The 26,103-nt window shown below is 30.1% G+C and overlaps 1 protein-coding gene across 1 annotated transcript; it reads left to right on the top strand.

Annotated features, from left to right (window-relative positions):
- The first annotated feature begins 16,259 nt into the window (after nt 1–16,259).
- On the top strand, nt 16,260–18,176 carry LOC137810010 (homeobox-leucine zipper protein HAT22-like). The gene is made up of 3 exons (XM_068611111.1): nt 16,260–17,253; nt 17,355–17,434; nt 17,683–18,176. Exons 1-3 carry the CDS (start codon nt 16,738–16,740, stop codon nt 17,963–17,965), a joined length of 879 nt encoding a protein of 292 aa, XP_068467212.1. The 5' UTR covers nt 16,260–16,737; the 3' UTR covers nt 17,966–18,176.
- Nucleotides 18,177–26,103: the final 7,927 nt, after the last annotated feature.

Below are 26,103 nucleotides of genomic sequence, written 5' to 3'. Positions count from 1 at the left end.
AACACGCTCAAACTTCGATTTTGCTTCTAGGTTTGAGTTTTAACCATGTTCCTAGTCTTATCTTGTTAATAAAAATTAACTATTAAAATATGTAAAATTCAATTTTTTTTTTTACATAGTGTATCGTCCGACTAAATCGAGTACGTATCGTTTTGACCTAAGTCAGGATTATGTCGGTAAAGTCTAGATAGAATTGATATTGACCTGATATCAATCGAATTCATAATTAATGCATGGCCACAGTCCGTGAAAATGAAAAGAGTTTCAATAAAAATCTAAATAATTTTCCTATTACCTCTTGTAAAAACAAGTCGAGATATGAGATCACACTTTAATGGTTTACAAAGATATATTAATTGATGTAATATTGTTAAAATCAATTCAATTTATATTTATTTTTATTTTGTTTGCATGATATTATACAAAAATAAATGATAAAGATAGATATGTATGATCCATACATACAATAATAGAAATGAAAATAATCTTATTGTATGCTACACAAAAAAATTTAAAATTATCCACATATTTTTGTATTTACATGTAAATTTAATATTACATGCGGACTATAACCTACAGATTTTATATCTGTAAATAAATTTAGTATTATATACAAATTATTATCTATAGATATGTGTCCAAAAATAAATTCAAAAATTATACATACATTATTATCCACGAACATGTATTCGTCAGTAAATTCAGTAATACACAAAAATTATTACATACTAACTAATAACAATATTAATATTAATAATAATAAAATATTAACAATAGAAACCATAATAATAATATTATCATTAGTATTATTATTAATTTATCTATTATATGTAGTCCTAAACTCTAAATCCATATATAATACTAAAAATATATATTTTTGATAATAATAATAATAATATTATTATTAATATTTTTATTATTATTACTTATATTATAATTAATATTATTAATAATATTATAAATATTATCATTGTTAATTTTATCTATATGTATTATCTATGAATTAATATTCATAGAAAAATTTAACTACAAATATCTATTCATAGTTTAATTTACCATGTCTTATAGTGATAGTTAATATTAATCATATTAATCTGATAATAAAAATCATACGAATAACAATATTATTATTATTATTAATTAATATTTATAATATTATTATTCATGTCACTATTAATAATATGATAATTATTGTTAATACTATTATTATCTTTATTATTAATATTATTTATTGTTCTAATATTCAAAAAAATAAACATGTAAGTATTATTCATGTATACAAATTTAAAATTATTATTTAGGGATATATATTTGTAGATATTATTCACGGATTAATAAATAATAAAATTATTAATTTTGATAGTTGTTGTTTTGATGTCAAATTAAGATGATTCCAAAGTAGATTTGTTTAGCGCTAAAAAGGTTAAAAGAGGATAATTATTTTCACTTTAAAACGTCAACTTTCTAGTCACATTTGATGTACACATAGTCTTATGTCCAAAAGACAGCTATTTAACCACATTCTTAAATGTCGATTTATAAGGATGATTATGATAAACAGTTGCATTCTTATATGCTGTAAAATGATTTTTAAAACCGATGTGTAATTCATTTAAGAATACAACTATTTACCATAATGATTCTTATAAATCTTTGTGTTTGCATGTAAGAATGCAACTAAGATAAATAACCGTTATATATATATATATAGTTATTTTCGTGAGTAAATTCTGTTTAATACTAATATAACCGCGAATCACAACTGCTATTGCTTGGTATCTATGTATGTATTTAGTCCGTCTTTTTCATTTTATGGACTATTTGTGTAATTTACATGCATTATATATCCAACTCTCAAAGTGTTCCTGAGTGGGACCAAACACAAAACTCTTTCCTTATTAATTTTCTCTCTGCTCTTGAATCGTGAGAGTCACAGTAACCTTAGTAATGGGGTCTGACATGACATGGCTGGCTCTCTTTGCTTTCACTAGTTTTAAACGCAAGCATTATGGTAATGTTATGTGTGAGACTCCACTCCACCCAGCAAGTCTTACAAAAGGGACTTGGAGTGGGCCAATCCATGCTCCCCCTCTCACCACTCCAAATATCCAACTCCTCTATTTCACTCACCCTGCACCACATGCTTTCAATTTAATCAACCATCCCTCTTTCAATTTTTCACTATGTAACTTTATGTGTTAAATGCCATCTTTACTGATTTTCCTCACTCAAATTAATCAAATTGTTCTCCTATATACGATTCTGCATAATGTTTATTGTGGTGTGCCTTACTTGGAATATAGGAATCAAATCTTCTTAAATTTTGTTTTTTTTTCTTATAGTATAATTACCCACTTCGTGCATAGGCCCCCTATATAGTTGGAGTATTTTTTTAAATTGACATTTTCACGTGGGATTCAGCTTCTCTTCAAAGACAAGGAGAAAAGGAGAAATGGAATATATAAGGATAAATAACAAATCAAATATACTTAGTTGAAGAAAAATTAAAAAACTAGATTAAAAAAACAAGGTAATAAAATACGAGTAAACTTACTCACTTCTTAATTCTCTAGTCCAATTTTTTTTTACACTAAACAAAGTTTAATTCCTTGGTTCTATCTTCACTTCTTTACTTCTAACTAACAAACCATATCAATTATTATCTTTCTTTCATTATTACCAGTGTTAATTTCTTAACTTTTAGCTAGAATACTATAATTAGAACAAAACTATTAAGGTTCAAAATAATTAATCATTATATTCATTAAGTTATATATAATTCTGTAAACTAAAAAATTATTAACAAAAATTATAAATAATTATAATTTTTAAATTGATATCTAACATTAATTATTAAAGTTTTAATTAATAACTATTTTTAATTCTAAATTAATTACTAATTAAATTATTAAGAAATATCCATGTTAGAGTACTAATTTAAGCTAAAATGTATTATTAAGAAGGAAACTTTAGGCCTAATTCAACCTTATAAAACCGACTTATAAACTATGATGAAATGTCACAATCTCTAGTATGTGAGATCTCCAACACACCCTCTCATATCGAGACTACCAACTTGTGCGTGAGACTATATATTATAGGTGATCCGATAACGACCTGATAACGGGTGGTCTGATAAGCCCAACAAACACTCGCTAAGATAGACTCTAGATGACTTTGATACCATTAAGAAGTAGACTTTAAGCCTAATTCAACCTTATAAAATCGACTTATAATGTGAGGTTTACTAGTTTTATATATCTCATTTAGAGAAAGAAAGAGAAAAGGGAGAAAGAAAAAGATGCATTTCATTAATCAAATAATGTTACACACTTACTCATATTATTGAGTACTCTATTTATATAGCACATAAAAAGATAAAATATAAAATATAACTGATAGAGCAGTTATAACTAATAGGGTTTAGGGTTATAACTAATAGTAGTTATACAACTGAAAATATAAAATATTATATGAGATCATATTTATCCTCTAATAGCGCCCCATAAGTTGAAGCATGTATATCTTTCATGTTCAACTTGGATAAGTTGTCACGAAATAACCGAGGATGCAGAGGTTTGATCAACATTTTAGCTGCTTGATTAGAGGAAGAAATTGGAATTAAATGAATGAGACCTTCTTGAAGTTTAGTCTGAACGATGACAATCAATTTCAATGTGTTTCGTCCTCTCATGAAACGTGAGATTTTTTTCTATGCATATAGCAGATAAACAACAAAAGATTCAGAAGTATTAGTATGCAAATCATGTCACAGATATTGTAACCACTGAAGTTCACAAACAAGTGAATCTAGTGCTCTATATTTTGCCTCTGAAGAAGATATGGACACTATATACTACTTTTTAGACTTCCATGAAATTAAAGAGTTTCTCATAAACACACAATATCCAATGATAAACCTTCTAGAATCAATGCAAGTTCCCCAATCCGAATCAGAAAAAGCTTTGATAAAAAATTGATTATTATTTGAAAAGAATAGACTAAGAGCACATCCTTTCAAATATAGTAATACACGAAGAGTTGTTGTCATATGAAGTTCTCGTGGATTTGAAATAAACTGACTGAGCTTATGAACCACAAAGCTGATACGAAGCCTAGTGTGAGTAAGATATTACAAACGTCCAATCAATCTCTATATTCACCTGAATTCAAAAGTAATGAACCTTCACTTTCAGAGAGGGGACAAGATGGCTCCATAAGAGAAGTGGCAAATTTGTTGGCAGGTTTGCAAGCCAATAAACCACTATCAGAAAGAATATCTAAATAATATTTTTGTTTATTAAAACCAATACCAGAAGGTGAACGACTTATCTCAAATCCCAAAAAATAGCAAAGAGTACCAAGGTCTTTAATACTAAATGAGTTATGAAGATGAGTTTTAACATGTTGGATTTCTTGAAGATTCTTGCCAACCAACATAATGTCATCAACATATATCAATAGAGCGGTAAAAGTATGATTGTTTGTATGAATAAATAAAGAATGATCATTTGTACTTTGAACATATCCAAGTTATATTACAGTTTGAGTTAGTTTTGAGTTTCATTGCCTACTCGCCTACTCTAGCCTATATAAAGATTTTCTTAGTTTACAAACTTGCTTTGGATGAGAAAGAGTAAGGTCTGCAAAAGGATTCATGTAAATTTCTTCATAAAGATCGCCATGAAGAAAATCATAATTCACATCTAGTTGATGAAGAATCCGTCGCTTAGCACTTGCTAAAGACAAAATAAATCGGATGATAGTAATTTTAACTACTGGAGAGAAAGTCTCAAAATACTCAATACCTTCGGTTTGAGTATATTCTTTGGCAAGCAAACGAGTCTTGTACCTATCAATGGTGTCATCTGGTTTATGCTTAGCTTTGAAAACCCATTTACACCCAATAGGACGCTTTCCAGGAGGCAAATCCACCAAAGATCAAATTTCATTAGACTCAAGAGCATCAAGTTCACGTTGCATAGCTTCTTTCCCACGATCATGTTGTATTACCTCTTTAAATGATTTAGGTTCTTGGATAGAAGAAATATTATGACAAAAAGAAGAATATGTAGGAGAACAATTATGGTAAGAGAGATACTTTTGAATAAGATATTTAGTACCTGAAGAATGATTAGTAATATTTTTTTGAAGAGAAGAATGTAGTGTGATATTCCTTCAAGTATTCAAGTTGTTGTTTGAGACGAGTAGAAACTCGAACATATAAAGGTTGTGGATCAGAATGTTGGTGTTGTAAGACATCAATATCAAGTAAATGTAATGGTTTAGAAGAATCACTAGTAGGAAGATTGGATGGTAATACAATTTCAAAAACAATATCACTAACAGATGTAGGCACAACAATATCATTATCAAAAATAGAAGGAAACAAATGCTTAAACACATCATGTGTGTCCAAATTGGTATCTATGATATGCTTATAAAAAGAAAAATTATTTTCATAAAAAATAACATTGCGTGTCACAAAAATATTTTTCTGATTCATATTAAAAAGAGTAAAAACTTTAATCTCATCTTTGTAACTGAGAAAAACACATGTTATGGCTCTACAACCAAGCTTTCTTCTTTGAACATTACTAGTAGTAGCAAAAGTCAAGCAACCAAATTGAGATAAATCTGGTATTTCATTATAAACCATTTGATATTGTGATTTATCATGTCAAAGAGGAGTAGGAGTTCTATTAATTAAATGAACAGAGTGTTTGGCAGCATATGACAAAAAATAAAGAGGTAATTGAGACTGAAAAATCAGTGCACGAGCGACATTCAAAATATGTTGATGTTTGCATTCAACAACATTGTTCGGTTGTGGAGTTTCCACACAACTAGTTTAAAGAACAATCCATTTTCTATTAAAGAAATCAGTCATAAGGAACTCGAGGCCATTATCACTTCTTAATACTTTCAAATGAATGTTAAACCGATTTTCAATCATGTTGATGAAATTTTGTAAAAGTGTGTGTTTCAGCTTTAGTTTTCATTAAACAAATCCATTTATATTGGGTAAAATCATCTACAAGAGTTAAAAATCATTTATACCCTTCAATAGAAACATGATTAAAAGAACCTCATATATCAACATGAAGCAAATCCAAAAATTGAGTTGATTTAGTAAAACTAGAAGGAAAAGGTAATTGCTTTTGTTTAGCAAAATGACATATATCACAAGGATGAACAAAACCTATGAAAATATTTGAGTAATATGAAGATAAAGTTTTCAACCTATCATGAGACAAATGTCCCATTCGAAAATATATTTACACAATATTATTGATGTTGGCATTCTTATTATGAAGACATGAACTCTCACGGTCAAGTCTACTCGTCCCAATTTTTGTTTGTGACACCTGATGGATACTAGAAGTCCTTAGTTAATAAAGGTTGTGTGATCTCTTAGTTGTACCAATCACTCTCCATGGTTAAGTTTGAATAATAAAAGAAATAAAAGGATGAAAAATGGTTAAACAATTGTGATTTTTGGTCAATCTAGAAACAAAAATCAAAAACCAAAAACCAAAAATCAAATTGACGTGAAATGAAGGTGCATATAAAATATCAGTCAAAGTGAGTAAGGGAGATATTTGAATTGTACCAGGTTGATTAACACTTAATTGGCTTTCGTTAGGTAAAAAGACTAGTACAGGCGAAATACTATGAATGGATAAGAAATTTATTGTAGCATATATGATATGTAGCCCATGTGTTTAATATCTAGTGACTAGAAAACTTACCTAATTTGGCTTAATTGATTTGAGATGAACTAATATGATTCAAAGCAGAGCTTTGAGAAGATGATTGTTGGATCAAAGCCATTGAATTGTTGTATTGTTGTTCTTGAGAAATCTGAATGTTAGAATTTGGTGGATTAGCCTCGAAAGGAGTAACATCTTCTTAGCATTAACGGATGCAGCCATATCAGCAGATTTCGTTGCTCCCTTCTTGAATTTGTAACCAGGTGGAAAACCTTGTTTCTGATAACAGGTATCCACTATATGATTATTTCTACCACAATATGTACAAAACTTGAGGTAATATGAATCGGAGGGATTAGTAAGATGATTTAAGGTTTGACTTGCCATGATGAAAGAATAAGGAGCAGAATAGAGAAACAAAAGAGATGACTCAAAACTCTTAGAAGCTCTGATACCATATTAGTTTTTATATCTTATTTAGAAGAAAAAAAAAATTCATTAATCAAATAACATACTCATATTACTGAGTACTCTATTTATATATATAGCACATAAAAAAATAAAAAAATAAAATAGAAAAGTCATTACAAAACGAGCTACTATAACTAATAGAACAATTATAACAATAGTTATAACTGATATGAAAAAGTAGTTGTAACTAAAAATTTAAAATATAATATTTATCCTCTAATATACCTATATCATCTTACAATTCCATGAACATTGACTACATTATTAGTTTTTGTCTTTTTATTTTGATACTATAAAGGTATTATATATTTTATAATATAGAGGTCCAAAAGAAATCTGCGACTTAGTAGGAACTCAAAAAAATTTCTTTGTAGTGCTTTCCCCCGAATATTCCGAGTTCTACTAGCAAAGGCATAATCAGATAAAAGTTTGCAGATAAGGAGCAGTTATAAATGGTAGCACTTTTTAAGTCCAGTAATATTCTCTATCCACTTTTTTAAGGAGTTGTGCATGTCCATAGACTGCTAGCTATTACTTTACTAAATATGTCTCTCCTTTTTTCATCAAAAAACATACCTTCTTCTGTTTTATTTTAACTAAGCTCCAGCACGAGTATTTTATAAAACAAAATACAATAATAAAAATTATAATATTATATTTATTATAATATTAATAAATTAAATAAATTACTTAATGTAACATTATTTCTTTAAGTACATCTGCAATAAAAATAAAATAAAAGTAAAAATTAGATACAACAGAAGTGCATGTTATTACTAATACATGAATACTCACTCAAAGTATCGTTAATGAAAATAATAAATAATTTTTTGTTATTATGAATCTCCTATTTCGATAAGAAACTAATTATAATAAAATATTATTATCATACCGAACTACTATACATAAATAAAATAAGGAAACAAATAAAATTTATTTAAGAATTTAGTTGGAAAAACAACATAAATTGATATATAAAGGGTAAGAAATAAATACATAGTTAAAAAGTTCTATCAATATTCTCCATTTAAAATGATATAGTATGAAGTGGGTGGTCCGATAATATAGTATGAAGTGGGTGGTCCGATAATGATCCGATTATAAATGTCAAACAGATGTAGTAATACATATCAAATTATAATATTTGATATGTTATTAGAAAATGAATACCACAATTTGGTATGTATACCTGAATTTACATATATAATGAATTGTACAATGAAAGAATACAATATGAGGCTAAAAGAAAAATAGGTTTTTAAAATTTTAAATAAGGACAAAATTGGTATTTCATGTGGATGTGTGGAGGTGTAGAAGAACCATTGAGGGCCAGGGAGAATTTGCCTTCCAAAACATGTTTCTTGATTTTGTTTTCTAAAATGTATGGATTTGTCTTTCCCAAATAGGATTTTGGTTTTTCAATTTCATTTTGGTTCATTTCTGTCTGGAACACAAAAAATCTATTCTAAATTTCCATCAATTTAAGACAAATTTAAAATTTTAGAAATTGATTAGATACATATTCAAAAGGCGCGTGAATCAATTTGCTAAAAAAAATAGCGGAAATCATTTTCTTGGATATAGAAAAGCGTTTGAAAATAGAATGGATTACTCTGTTTATATCGGTTGGTTTTGAATACTAAATAATTTCTATTTTATTTTATTTTTTAAAATCTTAATTGAACACTATAAGATTTTTTTTAAATATTTAAGAATCTTAATTGAATACCACCACATATTAAAAAATGGACTTTAAGTCTAATTCAACCTCATAAAATCGGGCTCAATGAGGTTAGGTTTGCACTCACTTATATACTATAAAAGGCTCTAATATCTAGTCGATGTGGGATCTCCAACACCACATTTTTTTAAAGAAAAATATATTACAATTTTTTTTTAAATATCAAGTAAATACACCCTTTAAATTATCGTCAAGCTAATAAAATAAAATTACACATAAATAAGAATTGTATGTGTGCAACTTTTATTTAGGGATGATAAAGTGGGATAAAGTGTGTGGATTGACTTGCGGCCGTTGAGGAAAAACAACCTGGTGGTTACTTATTCCAATCTGATGATCCGTTTAAGTATGTCTTATATAATTTGCATTTTTTGTGGGTCAAGTATAGGGTTGTGTAGGTTTGTCTGCATAATTCACATAACTTAAAAATCTATAAAAAAAAATTTCTGCACTCCCATAATTTTCTCATACAATCTCGTACTCTAAAAAACTTACAAAATTATCCATTTCAAATTTTACAATCTGGAATACAAAATTTGTATTCTAGATTGTATAATCTTAAATCTGGTACAATTTGAAACACAAATCTTAACTTCCAGATTTTATAACCTCGAAAGTCTATGTATTTTATATTCTGAAGTTTTTACTCATATTTTATTATACATATGTCGTGAAAATAATAATATGAGATCGTTTATCTAATCCATCTAAATAAAAAAATCAAAAATTTATATTTAAAAAATATTTTTTTAAAAAAATATTTTTTATGCAGACTAATGCATAGCCCGCTGACCAATAAAATCAACCCACATATTATACGTGGGACGGGTCAACCCAACCCACGTTATCATTCCTACTTTTATTATTAAATATTAAACTTTTAAACAACTATCCATTGAATTATATGTGTTTTTAAAATTTACATTGATATTACATTTTTTTCACATATCATATTTTCAAAATTTTACACTAATACAAAATTATTCGATAACTCATTTATATAAAATAAAAATTAATATAATATATACTTTTAAAAAATATAAATAATTTATTACTTTATTGATGTGGTTCTATTATAATAAAATTTGGCATATATAAAATAGGCTGACAAAAACTCTTTTAAATAAAATTATTAACAATAAAAGTTAAAGTAATATGTGTGATTTGATTTGACAATTTAATAGTGAATTATTTCATATTAAAACAGGTAAAAATAGAAGTAAAATAATTGTTTACTGAGACGCGGAATATGTGTAAGGAGACAGACAATTTTTAAAAGGCGGTAAATTAGTTCTTTGTCTATGCAGTTGTGAAACTAATTGAATAAATAATCAACTCTGTCTATAAAAAAATAATGATTGAAAATATACTTATTCATTAATGTAAGTATATTTTATTAAAAACTTTAGATGAATTTCAGATAAAAGACGTATAAAAACATAGGGTTATAGTAGTTATTTGGTCTAATTGAAAAATAATATTGGATTAATTTAAATATATATAGTGTATGATATAATATTCAATAATATATTTTTTTATTTAGTAAAAAAATTGTTCAACTTATTTATTTGAACTCAAAGAAGATTTGATAAATATTTGAAATATATGGAACAGGACTAAATTAATGTAATGGTATTTTTCTAAGAAAACTAGATGATATTATATATAATTCAAATGTTTTAGTAAAGAAAATATTAATTTTATTTTTGAAAAAAATATGAAACTTAAATGAATGTATGTTTAAAGTGAAAGAAGATTTCGTAAATATTATAAATATATGGAACAAGACTAAATTAATGCAGTGGTTTTTTTCAAGAAAAATAGATGATATTACACATAATTCAAAGGTTTTACTAAAGAAAATATTAACTTTATTTTTGAAAAATATTAAAATTAAATTAATGTACATTTTAACACTAAATTTTTAAAAGTTCATTACTAATACATAACTGTTAAAAGTTTACTTTAAAAAAAAACCAGCACACCAAATCAAATTTAAAATATAGAGAATCTAACATCAAATGAGGTTGAATTAGAAAATAATTGAGTGCTCTTAACCTGAATTATAGTTGGTGTGTAATTATCATGACGATAATTGTTGTTGATATTGTTAAAGTTATTCACAAATTTCAGGTTGGAGGGGAGAGGGAGATGTGTGTTATGTGTGGGTTTGAGTTTGTAACACTAAATCATCTTTTTTTCACATGTAAAGTGACTTCTAAAGTATGGTATATGTTTGATGCTTGGGCTGCTAGAGGTTTTGTACATTGTGATAATGCTATTCAACATTTCGAACAAATAGGTTTTACGAGTCTAAACTACTTGGAAAATTGTGTTTGGAAATGTATGTGAATTTTCATTATTTGGGAAATTTGGAACCATAGGAATAAGATAATTTCCAATAATGCAGTGGTGGATCCTGTTGAAATTTTTGCTTTGGTCCAAGTAAGGGCGTGGGCAAGGGTAAGTTATAAATTTCCAAAGTCAAATTTCTCTTATTCTGATTGGTGAATTAATGTATATGAATGTTTAAAATCACTACATGATTAACGTCTTTTCTCTACTTTTGGCTGGATTCTCGATTTGCATGAGAGAAATTTCCTTGGGGTACAACTATAGTCACAATGGATGCTTGGAAAACTGCGATAGATAGCAAGGAGACAAAATATTTCTTTTGAGCTGATATGCTTATATTCTGGATTTGGACTAAGTTGTTGGATTTCTTGATAGATAATTTGACTTATGTATTGATATCCTGATGTTTTTAAATAGGTTTAAGCTTATTAGAATTATTATATGAGCAGAATATGACTAGGTTTTGATCATTTTTATCTGTAAATCTTATTCTCTAGCATAAGAGATTTTTTTGTACATGGATTGGAGTACCCCACGAGTATTCCTATTTATTAAATTTTTATTGCTGATTAAAAAAAATGTTATTGGCAAATATTTATTTTGTTTATATTTTAATATTTGCAGGGATATTGTTTTTTTTAAACGGAAAGAGATTTTTAAAAATATTTAAAACGAATAATTGTTTCTTAAAAGATTAGATATAGTTTTTTATTGGATTTAATTTTATTTTTGGTTGGTGTTGATTGGAACATTGATTTATGTTGGGAGCAGAGGAAAAAAGGAAGGATAAGAAAGGAGATAGAGAGAGAATATTTTGTTGGGAATTAAATCTTGTTTTGATATTCTTACTCTTAACCGATTAAAGAAGAAAGTGCAGAAAGAAATAAAAAAAATGAATGGATATGAAACAGTGTTGGGGCTAAAACGTGTGGCAACTGGCATAGTGGACCCTGCACTGTAGTAAGCCATTGTTTCCTTGAATAGGACATTTGGTACGCATGCTCACCTCAGACATACTTCAAATTCAAGAAAGAAAAAAAAACATAAAACCATAATATGCTCACTCTCTTCCTCGTATAAAAAACAACAACAACTCCTACGGCCAGATCTATTTTAAACTTATTTAATTGAGTTTGAAATTTGATGGAAAAAGCAGATAAAAGAAATGTGGAAAAATGATAATTTATAAAAGAAAAAAAGAAACAGGGGAAAGCAACATGGTCGGTAGGAACAAAGAAACATCACCGAAACTTAATCTCAAATGCTGAATGCTGAATTCTGAATGCTGAATCCTCATCTATCTTTCTATCTATCACTCCCAACTTTGTACGCTCCACAATCATCTACTTCCCACGGAATCAAATGCCCATCATACCAAATCATTGGTGGACCCATGTGTCTGTCTCTGCCCCGTACACTCTCCATTTCACTTTTCTTATCTATTTTTATTATATTACTCACACCACAACCACCACTGCATTTCTTGCCTTTTATGCCACTTTTCTTTTTCTCTCTCTCTCCAATCACATTGTTCAATTTTTTATTTCCTTTTCTTAAACCAATTTCAATTTAAATCCAATTCTCCACCAAACCAAACATCTTATAAAACACTGATTTGATCAATGCCAACAACACCCGGATGCATCAATTTATATTGTCGTTATTCATTCAAGTGTAACTTATTTTGGAGAATAATACCACACACATATATATACATATATATACACTATAATGTACCTCATATACCATATACTTTACAATTTAATTACTTCACTGTTTCAAAGTCAAATTCTATCTACTTCTTTTGGGTCCCAAATCAATACCAAACCTATGCTTACTCATCTATTTTTTTTTGGTATTCAGCCACTTCCTGACAAAAGCTCTGCATAATCCTGTTCTAAAATATTATTCCTGTTCAATGATTAACAGATTGCCCGGGACTATCCATATGTTGTTTTGGTTTTTGGTTTAGGACAAAACAAAGTTTAAACTAATAATATTTAGTTTGATTGCTCTGGTTTAATAATTATTTAATTCAATTGAATTTGATTTGGTTTTATCTTTTCAATTTTATCCTATGCAATCATGTTTTTATTGTATGAATTTCTTTTATTGTAAAGTGATAAAATTATCTATTTTTCAATAAAAATAGATACTCGTTAAGTCAATTTATAAGAGTGGTGTTATTTTCATTAATATATAATTTTTTTAAATTATATCTCTGTATGGTTTGTTTAATGCTCTCTTTATTTAAAACACAATAAAGACATTGGATAAAAAAACAAAAGCTTTAAACACATTTAATAAGAATGTCAGAATGAATGAATATAAAGGAGAAAACTTGAGTACTGAAATTTTAAAAATATAAATTATTGGATGGATTAAAAAGTAAAATCAAGAACTGAATCAATTGTGATTTAATTAAATTAAACCAAGTGAAATTAAAAATAAATTAATTTAATAGATTTAATAAATTAATTTTTAGGTCCATTGGTTATTTAGGAAATGACAAACTTATCATGAAGTAAAAACCAATTTTTAAAGACCAAAATAATTAGTTACAATAGTAACTAAAGTAGACATTACGTTAAAAATTAAAAAAAAATAGTTTATAAATTAGTTTATATTATTATTAAATAGTTTTTAAATTGGTATTTAGTTAGTAACCAATGTTTTTCTACCCGTCTCTAATTTATTTACAATTGTAATTAATTATTTTGGTCTTTAAAAGTTGATTTTTATTTTATTATTTTATTGCAGTGAGTAGGATAAAATAACTATTTTATTGTATTTTAATAAGTTGTTTGATGTAGGGATCAAATATTTTTTTTTTTCATATTTACTATGTCACTATAATAATATTTTTCATATTTACTATCTCACTATAATAATATTTTTAAGGTTTACTATCTCACTATAATAATATTTTTAAGGAGTTTAGTTTAAAGATATTAAGATAGGATAATAAACTCTTTCTTGCTCCTTTTCCATTCAATTTTATTACAACCACTATTTTTGCCACCATCATTCTCTTCGTCATCATTTATTATCATTGTATCCTTCCAACATTGTTACCATTTATTACCATGATTACTATTTCAACCAATATTGTTCTTGTTGTTATAACTAGATATATATTATCTCCATTATCACAGTAATCACCTCTATCATTAGTGTCATCACAAAAATTATAACTATTTTCACGAATGTTATTACCATTTCTGCAACCATCATCTCTGTTATTAATAGTGATTACAGTCATGTTTTTGTTGTTAACATCTTAACACTTTAACTAATGAAGTTTCTTTCTTAAGCAAACAATTAAAGCTCTAGTGGCGCTGTACGTGGGGTGTAGAGCTTTCTTTGTAATTTTCACTTTTAAAAATTATCTGACGTCATAAATACCTAGCCATGACGTAATAAACTAAATAGTATAAGTTCGTCCAACTAAATTTCCGGTTCAGCCTAAAAGCTTCCGACATACAATTTCTTGTATCCTATAGAAAAAAGTAAATAAAGAGACGCAAAAAATAAGTATTATTTGTGGTTTGAAAATCGGAAGGTCGTGTTTTGTGCATTGAAATGAAAATAAAAATAAAGGGTGTTTCCCACTTTTTGACCTTGTTGTGATCGAAGAGGAGATTGGAATTAGATTCAGGTACCGAAAAGCAGAACAAGTTGCATTCTTATTTTCAAAATAATCATTTGCCCCGTCCACTTTTTGTGTAACCATATGATGATGCATCCAATTAAAGTTAAACTAAAGATGCGTGGGTTTATTCCCATCCAACATCCTTGCTCAATTATAATTCATTATTTCTTCAATGAATCCCTGTGGGTTTAAAAAACGACACTTCCAATTCCTAATTATTTAACCTTGGCCAGCTTAAGATGATATTTTGGTAGATTCAACGAAAGCATTTTTATCAGGGTTCCATGACCGAGTGGTCCATATATATTAATTTGAATTGATTTACATTTATTAAAGAGAGTTGCATAGTGAAGGGAAAAGGGGTAGAAGAAAATTTTGTTTGATGAGGTTTGGCAAGTAGCGCTGTAAAAGGTGGTGGTAATTACGCCGTTATTTCGTGCTAATTATTTTAGGTTTATCATTAAATACGGGTGACCTAACTTCTGCTCAGCATCGCCGACAATGCATTATTGGAAGTGCTTATAGTACTAATACAGAAAAAGTAGGCCCCAAACGCTCCACATCAACTTTCTAGTTAAGCAAAGATCCGGATTCTTGTTGATGAATCATATTCTGGCACCATTATAACTCTTTGAAACTCCATTTGTGTCTCATACCTACTTTATCTCATTTTCTATTGGAAACAAACAAATAGTGCACATCCCTTTCTAATCTTCCACATTCATTATAAGCTAGAGAAAAAGGGCCAACCATCGCCCCTCACATTCCTAATTCATTAAAAAGTATACAAGATTGGTAAGCAAAGTGACATGGTACCCATCTCTAACTAGTTCAACAAAGGCATGAAGTGGGAGACAGTTCATGTGGGTCTGTTATAGTTACACAACTTTGTCACACATACATACTATATATTTATATATATTATATATTATATTACCCACCTGTTTCCGATCATCTCTTTTATTTTGGGTTTTGCGTTATATACTTCAAATTTTTCTATTTAACTTGCGAAACAATCTTTGCATGAGTGCCAATGCACATACATATGGTTGGACAATTTACCCAATATCTTAATCCGTGTGTGTGTGGTGTGGGGGTAACGTGGAAAATAAATTATAAAGAGGAAAGAAATGATGAGAAAATGAATAAACGTAGGAGAGAAAGAAAATAAAAGGTGCCTGGGACACGAGTAAAGCAGGACTAAAGGGGGCCAATAATTGGAACAATGTAAAGTGAAACTACTGCATACGCAAGGAAGCATATACACACACATATATAATATATATATATATATATATATATATGTATATATATAGGTAAAGAAAGTGAGGTAACAGTAATGATAAAGGAATATATAGCTATATCTGGTACACTCGTTGGTGGCAAAGACAACCCGGTTGATGTGCACTGTGAGAGGTTGCAGGAATTCAAGAGAGAGAGGGATTTTCCAAGTTTGTCTGTTATTATAATTATTTATTAATTATAATGGACACAACAGTGTTGGGACTCAAATGGTCAACCTATGCAAGAGATATACTACTACTACTACAAGGGAGTTTCATTATTTCCAATATCAAGATTCGTTTCTCTACTCATTCCTCCCTTTGATTAACAATAATCATAGCCATCCATCCATCCATCCACCCACCCAACACCCCCACAAAAAGGTTCTATTCACTCTCCCTCTCTCTCTTCTCTTCTTAAGACCCTCTTCAATCCCTCCCAGGAGCCTTTAAAGCGCACAACATCTAATAAATTTTTCCAACCCAAGAACCAGATACGTACCCTCCTCTTTATTCTCTCAAATGGGTTTTGATCACGATGCCAATACCTCTGGCCTTCACCTCGTTCTAGGGTTATCTTTGACTGCTACCACCACTCCATCCACCAAGCCTCGTGATCATCATCATCATCATCTTTGTGTTATTAAGCCTACGCCAACCAAGCCCTATTCCCCCAATGAACCATCTTTAACGTTGGGTTTGTCTGGCGAGAGCTGCCACCTGGCCAAGCAAGTGCCCAGAAATAACAACGTGGCCAACAACAACAGTAAAGTTTATTGTGAGGATCCTCTTGACATGTCCAGACAGACATCACCTCACAGCGTGGTTTCGTCTTTCTCAACTGGGAGGGTTGTCAAGAGGGAGAGAGATCTTAGCTTTGAAGAGGTAGAGGCAGAGGCCGAGGCAGAAGAGAGGGTTTCTTCAAGACTGAGCGACGAAGAAGAAGACGGCTCCAATGCTAAGAAGAAACTCAGACTCACCAAAGAACAATCTGCACTACTAGAGGAGAGCTTCAAACAACACAGCACTCTCAATCCTGTGAGTAATACATATTAATTAATTAATCTCTCTCTTATCCTTATTTATATATTGGAAATTTATTTTGAAATTAATACTATTTTCTTGGATTGGATTTACAGAAACAGAAGCAAGCTTTAGCCAGACAGTTAAATCTACGGCCTCGACAAGTTGAAGTGTGGTTCCAGAATCGGAGAGCCAGGTACGTCTTCTTTTGATTATAAAATCAACACCTTTATACCAAACAGCACCATAAAAATTGTTTTTATTACGTTGTCCTTCATGTATATGAAAAAGCTAAACAATTTAATTAATTGATTAGTTAATTAAAACCTGCAATCCGGCCATTTAGGGAGGCTTAATTAATATATATTGTTCATGAGTTTGGCAGATTCATGAGATGATAACATGACATGTTGGTTTATTAAGGTTTTGGTTTGGTTGCTGCAGAACAAAGCTGAAGCAGACAGAGGTGGACTGTGAGTTCTTAAAGAAATGCTGTGAAACGTTGACGGACGAAAACAGAAGGTTAAAGAAGGAGCTGCAGGAGCTGAAGGCACTGAAACTAACTCAACCCTTGTACATGCCTATGCCTGCGGCAACACTCACCATGTGCCCTTCGTGCGAGAGGCTCGGTGGTGTGAGCGATAACGCTTCCAATAAAAGCCCCTTCTCTATGGCTCCCAAGCCTCACTTCTACAATCCCTTTGCCAATCCTTCTGCAGCATGTTGATTGTGGTTAGGTTTTCACTCTTTGGGGCCAAGAGGTAAAAAGACAAGAGTTATTTCCCACGACCATTGTATTTTTTTGGTTGAGGGCGATGCGTCTAGCTAGGGAAAAGTTGTAATTAGCTAATACTGTTGAGAATAGTAACTTCTGATTGAAATTTGCTTATATTGTATGTTTATATAAACCATTATAGAAAGTGTCCTTGAGTCAGAAACTTTTTATTGTTCATTTTAAAATTCTCATGGTAAGTGTATATACACATATGCTAATGCTCTGAAACAAACAATGGAAAAGAAAAAAATAGCTGGCCTGGGCATAATCTGTTTTCTTCCTCCAAGTATATATATTGTATACACAATACTGGTACAAAGTTGATTCAAATGTTGACTTTTATAACCTTTTAATTTCCTTAAAATAATTGATACATTTTAAATACAGTTTTATAATATAATATAGTATAGGGTTGTTGAATGTAAGCGGAAAATTAGCAGTTTTCTACCCATGAGTGTGCAAAATTTTGTTATACGATTTATTTAGAATTCAGTGAAAAAAAGTTAATCTCAAATATACCACAAGAATATATGGTCGATATCATAATGACAGAGTGAAATGTAACATCAGGTCAAACTTTATTTATAAGTCATAATGCAGAGTTGGAATCTGAGATTATTGTAGGGAAGACTTTAGTAAATTCTATCTCGAAAACTTGTCTATATATAACAGAAAGAAAACCCAGTTAAAGACTGAAAATAAAAATAAAAATTTATCGTAGGTATGATGATTAAGATCATAACAAAATAGCATATAGTTGAAGAGGGCAAACCGGCGTAGTAACAAAAGAAGAGTGAAACAAATACTTGAAACTATGCAGATTTTAAAAAAGATTTGAATTTGATTTGTTAAGTATGTTATAAAGATATTATGTTTGTTGGTGTAGAATTATAGACATAGAATGGGTAAAATAATGAAAAATGAATTGAATAGCAGGAGTGGGATGGGAGGTTATGATTAAGTGAAGGAAAGGTGCAAGGTGTGGATAGGGAAGTTAGCTCACGTGTTTGTGTCTGGAAGTCAGTTGCTTAAAGAGATATGGAATGAGAGATACATAGGAATGGGAGAGAGAGAGAAAGAAGTGGATGGTTGAGTTTTAAATAAGAGATGATTAATCACCATATATATCCATCATTTTCAAACACTTTATTAATATCCATGACTTTTTATTGTATCATAACATTTATAAAATAATTTCAATTTCATTTAGTATATATATTTTAATTATATGTGCATTCATGGTGGCGTCTCGTGAGGTGCTTTGCCTTTAAGGGGACTGGTGGGTCACATCCCCACGTGATGGCCCAATGCCAAAATCTTAAAAATGAAAAATGAGATTTTGTTTAACCAAGGGTGTTATTGTACTTGGGTTAGCCCTAGCATCCACCCTCCTATCATGGCTTTCAATTTCAATATTTAAAATTCAGTTTTAATATATTGTGTTTGAGACAAGGAAGATTTATCTCAAACTAAATCATTCAGTTTAACCAGAAAGTCGAAAGTCTTTTGTCTCTTTGATCATGCTCATAATGAATGTTCTTTCCATTCCTATGTATGTATCTGACCTGTTCCTAGTCCTCTTTCAAATCCCGCATATCTAGTTAAAATTGTTGAGATCTTTGTTTCCAAAAAAAAGTGAAATTTATCATCATTATTTCTTATTTTCAGAGATTAGAATCAAAACCGATGACCACATAACTAGACACTCCTCTTAACTGGTTTTGTCTGTATTTGATATTAGTATCGAACACCTACACTCGTATGATACTTGTAGGACACGTATCCGTGAAGTGTCTAATTCAAAAAGTATTTGTTAGATTTCTCACAATTAACACAATTTAAAAAAAATACATTATTTTATTAAAATTCAAACTTTATTATATAAATTGTTATTATAATTATAAGAATAAGAAACAAATCTTTGTGAATGAGTCATGAAAAACATCTTTCTGTTCCAGAAAAGAATCTGAAACATACTTGTGCACATAAATCTTTATTGTCAATTTATATAATTCATAGTTATATAATATATAGATCTGTGTGTTCCCATATCCTATATTTTAAAGATTTTACGTATCTTTGTGTCCGTGTCGTATCAGTATCTGTGTGTTAGAGTATCTATCTGTGTTACGTAGTCCCATGGCCTCATCTGTGAACGCATTACGATCCTCTTATTGACTAGTCAGAACTTCTTACCGTCTAACAAGTATACATACATAAAATACAGTTGGGGTTGGGTTTCATTCCGGATAATACAATAATATACATCATTCATGATGCTGCTGTGCACCAATGAATACGATGAGAGGAGTTTCGGAAAATAAAGCCACACTTTCCTCGAAACTGCAAATCTGCCTCCTCCTGGTGACCATGTTAATCCATCGCCACCACAATCCTACCCACTTCAATGCCCTCCTTCAACTCCATACATAATTATTTTATATAAATTTCTATACAGAATTGGAGTTTGGTACTTTCTACCATTTAATGTACCTAACCCACCTCCTTGTCCTTCCACGTACACCCTCATCTGTACTACCTCATTTTCGTCCTGGAGGGACCCTGTTAAAATTGCAGACAAATGCACTTGCAATGCAGTCAAATAAATTCAAAAACCTTAATGCCACTACTGTAGTCACCATCGCAGATCTAGAAACCTTGCTACTACGTTTGCACACACGTAACAGCCATTTACTTTACCTCCTCACTGATATACGTACTTGTCAACCCTATAAACACGATCCCATGAAAGAGTCCTTTGATGAATTTCAATATTGTCATGGTCATGGTCAATTCTAATTTGTTGTACCGGTATTTTATTTTGACTCATCATATATATTAAATTAATAACACACATACTCCTTGTAAAAGATAATCTATCTTTATTTATTTTAAATAATTACTTCTGTCAATGATGCACATCAACTACAACTACGTCTCTGCCATGCATGTCATCATGTTTATTTATTAACGTTTGAATTTGAAAACGGTTCAACTCAGTCATCGTCCTAATTAAGAGGTTGCTGTAATATAAATTGGCAGTATACAAATTCAATTTGTATTAATTGGTGGAGTTTTGTTAAATTCAGCCACATCAACTATATTGATGCATTTGTTATAACACCATTTCTTACGAATCTTTTGTGGAGAACAAGAATAGAGTTCTCTCTTGCATTCAAGAATTTCGTGCCTACCTACTACCATGAGTAGTAATCAAATTGTCTTTAATACATTTAATGCATTGTCATAAATGCCTGCAAGGATTTTTACAACACCATGCATATTTAGTGATCATCTGCCAACTAAATTTGAAACTCGAATATATAAAACTCCAAGTTGCATCTATTTTACTGTAGGATGATGTCAAAATACAAACTCAATGAAGGAGAAAGGATTCAAATGTACTGTGTTTTTTTTGCAGATTTTACCATTCAAGTTAAAGAAAAAATGTATGTATGAGAAAAAATATTCAGAAAGCTGCCACTAGTAAAATGTTTACAAACAATGATTCTTAGGTTAATTGATAGAGGTTTCGATTAATTTACAAACAGAAATTCATCATTTTCGAATTTAAATTAAATATTGTATAAGTAAAAATATTATTTGATTAATGTTCTTGAACGGGAGGTTGGGTCCAAAGAACAATTGAGATCACTCTTCTTCTTTCTTAATCGGTCGGTCAGATTGTACTTTAGCTTCCTTCCTCGCAAGTTCCTTGCTCTTCCTTACGTATTCGATGTTCTGTTGTCAGACCACTGTTTATGATGTACCTAGATTTTGGAATATATGTTATTTATATTATTTTAATGAATATTTTTTATTGGACCAGATTAGAGAATTGGACCATGTTTAGAGATACATTACCTAACTTTTGATCATAAATTAATTTCACTAACTCTGCTTAACATAACTAAAGTTGCGTTGTCAATCGACTCATTGATGGAGCCTACATGTCAGTCGGCCCAATGATAATGACCGAGATATGTGATAGTCGTACGGTCCTCAACGGTATAATTAAACTAAGTTATGAATTAAGTATTGTAGCATTTCCCAGTTTTACTAATCTGATGTTTCCTGTCAAATGCAAAACCTACATGTTACAGAATAAAGAAGAGTTTCACTTGATCGCTAAATAAATTATTATTTTATTATAATATAATATTATATTCTAAAATCAGTCTTAAAGTTGTTGTTTTTATTATTATAGTATTAAAGAAACTTTATTCAATGAAAAACTTGTAGCCTCAGTGACAATATAGAACAAGAAACGAGTTTTACTTAACAAGTTGATGGAAAACTTTGAATAAAGACCATATATATATATATATATTATTTGTTCTTGAAAAAGAAATTGTTTGGTTTGGGATGTGATGTAATGTTGCAAATATAGGGTCAATCTTATAAATTCTTTATGATATTTAAAATTTACGTAAAATATTTGTAGTTTGTAAAATTTAAAGAACTGTGTGGGTTGATTTTTTCTTTGTTGTATTAAATTGGTTAGAAGAAATGATGTTAGTTGAATACTCACCCATTGAAAATGAAAAATAAAGTTGAAGAAGATTGAATAATCCATTATTTAGTTAGATGCATTACCGTGTTTCATGGAATAACTCACCACATTCACATGACATGGCATATGGCATGTTACTATTTTTGTGGTGAGAGTGAGACTACCGAACTGAAGAAGTTTTTTTTTTTCTTTTTTTTGGAACTGAAGAAGTTATTCTTCATTTATTTTAAAATTAATTCAATTCAATTTAAGAGAGGACAAAACAGCACAAGTGGTCAGACAATAGTGGCCCAAAACTCTTAACTTGGACAGAACCTAATAAGGCCGCTTCTTCCTGCACCACTATACGTTCTTGTGCCATCCCACCATAAATTTTTGTATTCCAAAAATATTATTTTGTAAAAAGTTAAAGTGTAGTTTATATTTTGGATTACATAATCTGAAAATAGCTTGCAGATTATGTAATCTAGAAGTCTTTTTTAAATTTGTGATTAATTTTTGGATTACATAAGTCTTTTCTGAATATGAAATTAACTTTTGAATTATATAATCCAGAATGTATCTATTCTCAACTCCAAAAGAAAAAAAGATTATGCAACTGGAAATACCAGTTTTTTTTTAAATATATTTCAAATTCTATAAATCTGAAGAACACTTTCAGATTCGAAAATATATTTCAAATTATGTAATCCATAATATTTTTAAAAACAAAAAAAAGGAAAAACACTCAAATTAGTGACAAATCAATACAAGAAAAGAAAAGAGTGGAGGTCCTTGGAGTGAAATAAAATGGAAAAAGAAAGGATGTGAAAAGTGTATGGGATTTTAAAGGTTAATTTATTTTTTTAGTGGAGGACAAAAATGTATATTCGCATTTAGTATGGGGTGCTGATTTTTGTATGGAGGTGCAGGAAGAACCAGACTCCTAATAATCGATGAAAGGGTCAATTTCTTGTGAGTGTTGGAAATTTTTTTCCCTTTGGGTAAACTAACTCCGGATTGGAAATTCTTTTGTTGTCTGCAAACACTCATGATTGGGCCCAATACATTATTCGTTTGGGTATTGGAATTTGGAACCCCATGCCCTGCTATCATGATCTGTTTTGTCCTTTTTTTATATATTCAACTTACAGTTAGGACCCCCAAAAAAAGCAGAAGCTAAATACAATAAATTATGGTCTAAATGGGAAGCTATTGATCTAAACCTTGGAAAACCAATCAATCACACTAGGAAAGAAACATCTAGTCTTTTTCTTGAATTCCAAATGAGTGTGATGCAAGTTTTTTCGTCGCTTCTCAAAATTGTTCTAACCAGAAAGCCCAACATTGGGGATCACGACCACGAGGCCCTTCTATCTTTGGTCGTTTTTTGTGATCAATGGTCATGCGCCCCAGCTGCTTGTTTTCTGCAATTTTTGATACATTGACGTTTTGTTCTACCTCTACAACACGCCAGCAATTCCCCATGCTGAATTGCTAGCCCCTAACAATGGCGAATTGAAGAGTTTAGATAGTTGGCTTGAATTCTTAGAACCTTGAGCAAGCATGCATGTGTGAATGCATAAGAATTAAAAAACAAAAAGTAAAGAAGATAAAGAGAAACGAAAAAAGCTAAATGCTGTGCATTCGATAACCAAATGCACGGTTTCCCGGGAGCTATTGAAGAAAGAAACGTTGTTATAAGCTTAGTTTGATTTGGGAGGTATTGTTTGTATGTTAGTAATAAAGAAATAGAAAAAGAAAGTGGTTAGAAAAGCAGGTGCGAGTGATGATATTATAAGACATGATAGTGTCCTCCCTCCGAAAAGAAGAGAAGAAAACAAATAGAAAGTATCAAAACTGTTGTCATGCTGGACAAGGTCTCTCCCTGGCGTGTGATTCAGAGGCTTTTCCCGCGAACTTCCAAGATGCCCATCACTGCCATTATTCATATAAGATATTGGCTTTGCATGCCTACACTCAAGTACCATTTCACTCTAATCACAACAACTTCCCCCACATTTCCTACTCTTTTTCCATAACCCATCTCCTCCTCCATTACCTTCCCTCTTCTCACTTCCATCCAAACACTTTCATCTCATGCATATGCACCACTCACGTACTTGCCCTCCCTAGTCTTTCATCTACTTCATGTTCTCTCCATTGCTGGGAACTGTTTCTGTTAAGAGATACAGCTTTCAAAAACGGTTCACAACTGCAAATTCAACCGCATCGCCCAAGTTTTTGGAGTGCACTTTATCCTAAAGCAATCTTCACTGCGATCACATCAGTCACGTTTATCTGTAATATCTCGCAAATTCGTGTATAAAAAACAACTGGGTTCACGTGGTGTTATGCTAGCAAGTGAAATGGGTGCTCTTTCGGTGCTGCTGGTTCTGCTGATATTCTGCAATAGCGGGTTTGTTAGTGTAGCCGGTGGTTTCTTCAATTTCACAAGGTATGGCAGCCCACGGAAGAATGTGTCTAGGAATGCGAAAGCGGAGTTGGAAGAGAAGAGAGGCGTGCCATCAGGAGCTAATCCTCTGCATAATCGGTAGAGAGGAGATGGTGGAATGTGGGACCACGCAGAAAGTGATGATGAAAGTGTATTTGTTTTAGAAGTAGGAGGTGAGAAAGGGCAAAAGGAATCTGCTATTCCCTTTGTTCCTGTTTGGATGTTATTGTTTCTGAAACATGGAAGAAGTATCCACCATGTAACAATTGCCTAAAATATTCATTCTTTTTTCTGTTCTCATCTGACATGTTTATACATGAGCTGTCCCTTCGTTTAGAAACACCTAATGGATCTCTTCCTTTCTTTGCATGCCTCTATCATAATTAATTCTCTTTTTAACTCTTCTTAAATCTCCTTTCGATGTGCAATAGATGCTAATTTTGTATTATTAACCATTACAAATGTGTAAATCGTATAAACCTATTTCTGAATTATATATACAGCTTCAGTTTGTTACTTATTTGTTTAAGCTCTTTCCTTAAGCTAAAACAAATAATTCAAACCTTTGATTAAGTTTAGTTTTTTAAGTAAATTATACTAAACTGTAAAAGGTTTGACTGTAATACTTATTAGCACACTTATTCCAAAGTTTGGTTAATATTAAATAAAATTTATAAAATAAATTATCTTCTTTCTTAATATGTGATTTTTTTTAGAAAAAAAATATTTATGCATATTTTTTATTAATAAAATAATATTAAACTATTTTTTTTAAGTGATATACTTATAAATTTAATTAAATAAATTAATCAAATTTGGGTCATTAATTTTTTTATAAACCAAATTAGAAGTTCAAAGTTTACTTCACTGGTTTGTATCCATCCGATTCCATTATTCATTTATCAACTTTCATATATTTTAGTTACTTTCACTTGTTCTCATTCTATATTATCTCGTTAGTATGAATTTGTGGCAAAGATTTTTTTTCCAACTCTTATAACAATTCAATCTACACACGTAATGGTCGTCATTGATCAAATATACAATTTTCATATATTTTTCGTAACTCTACATTCTTGATATATTACAACAAACTCCATAAAAATTTAAACCACTTAGATTTAATATTACATAACTTGAGAA

The sequence above is a fragment of the Phaseolus vulgaris genome, chromosome 2, assembly GCF_000499845.2.
Source record: "Phaseolus vulgaris cultivar G19833 chromosome 2, P. vulgaris v2.0, whole genome shotgun sequence".
Classification (NCBI taxonomy): domain Eukaryota; kingdom Viridiplantae; phylum Streptophyta; class Magnoliopsida; order Fabales; family Fabaceae; genus Phaseolus; species Phaseolus vulgaris.
This window is presented reverse-complemented; position numbering and strand designations above follow the sequence as displayed.

Excerpts from the sequence above, each read along its gene's own strand:
- LOC137810010 (XM_068611111.1), top strand. The coding sequence starts at position 16,738 with ATGGGTTTTGATCACGATGCCAATACCTCTGGCCTTCACCTCGTTCTA. Across the intron at positions 17,254-17,354 it reads AACACAGCACTCTCAATCCT|AAACAGAAGCAAGCTTTAGC; the intron begins GTGAGTAATACA and ends TTGGATTTACAG. Across the intron at positions 17,435-17,682 it reads TTCCAGAATCGGAGAGCCAG|AACAAAGCTGAAGCAGACAG; the intron begins GTACGTCTTCTT and ends TGGTTGCTGCAG.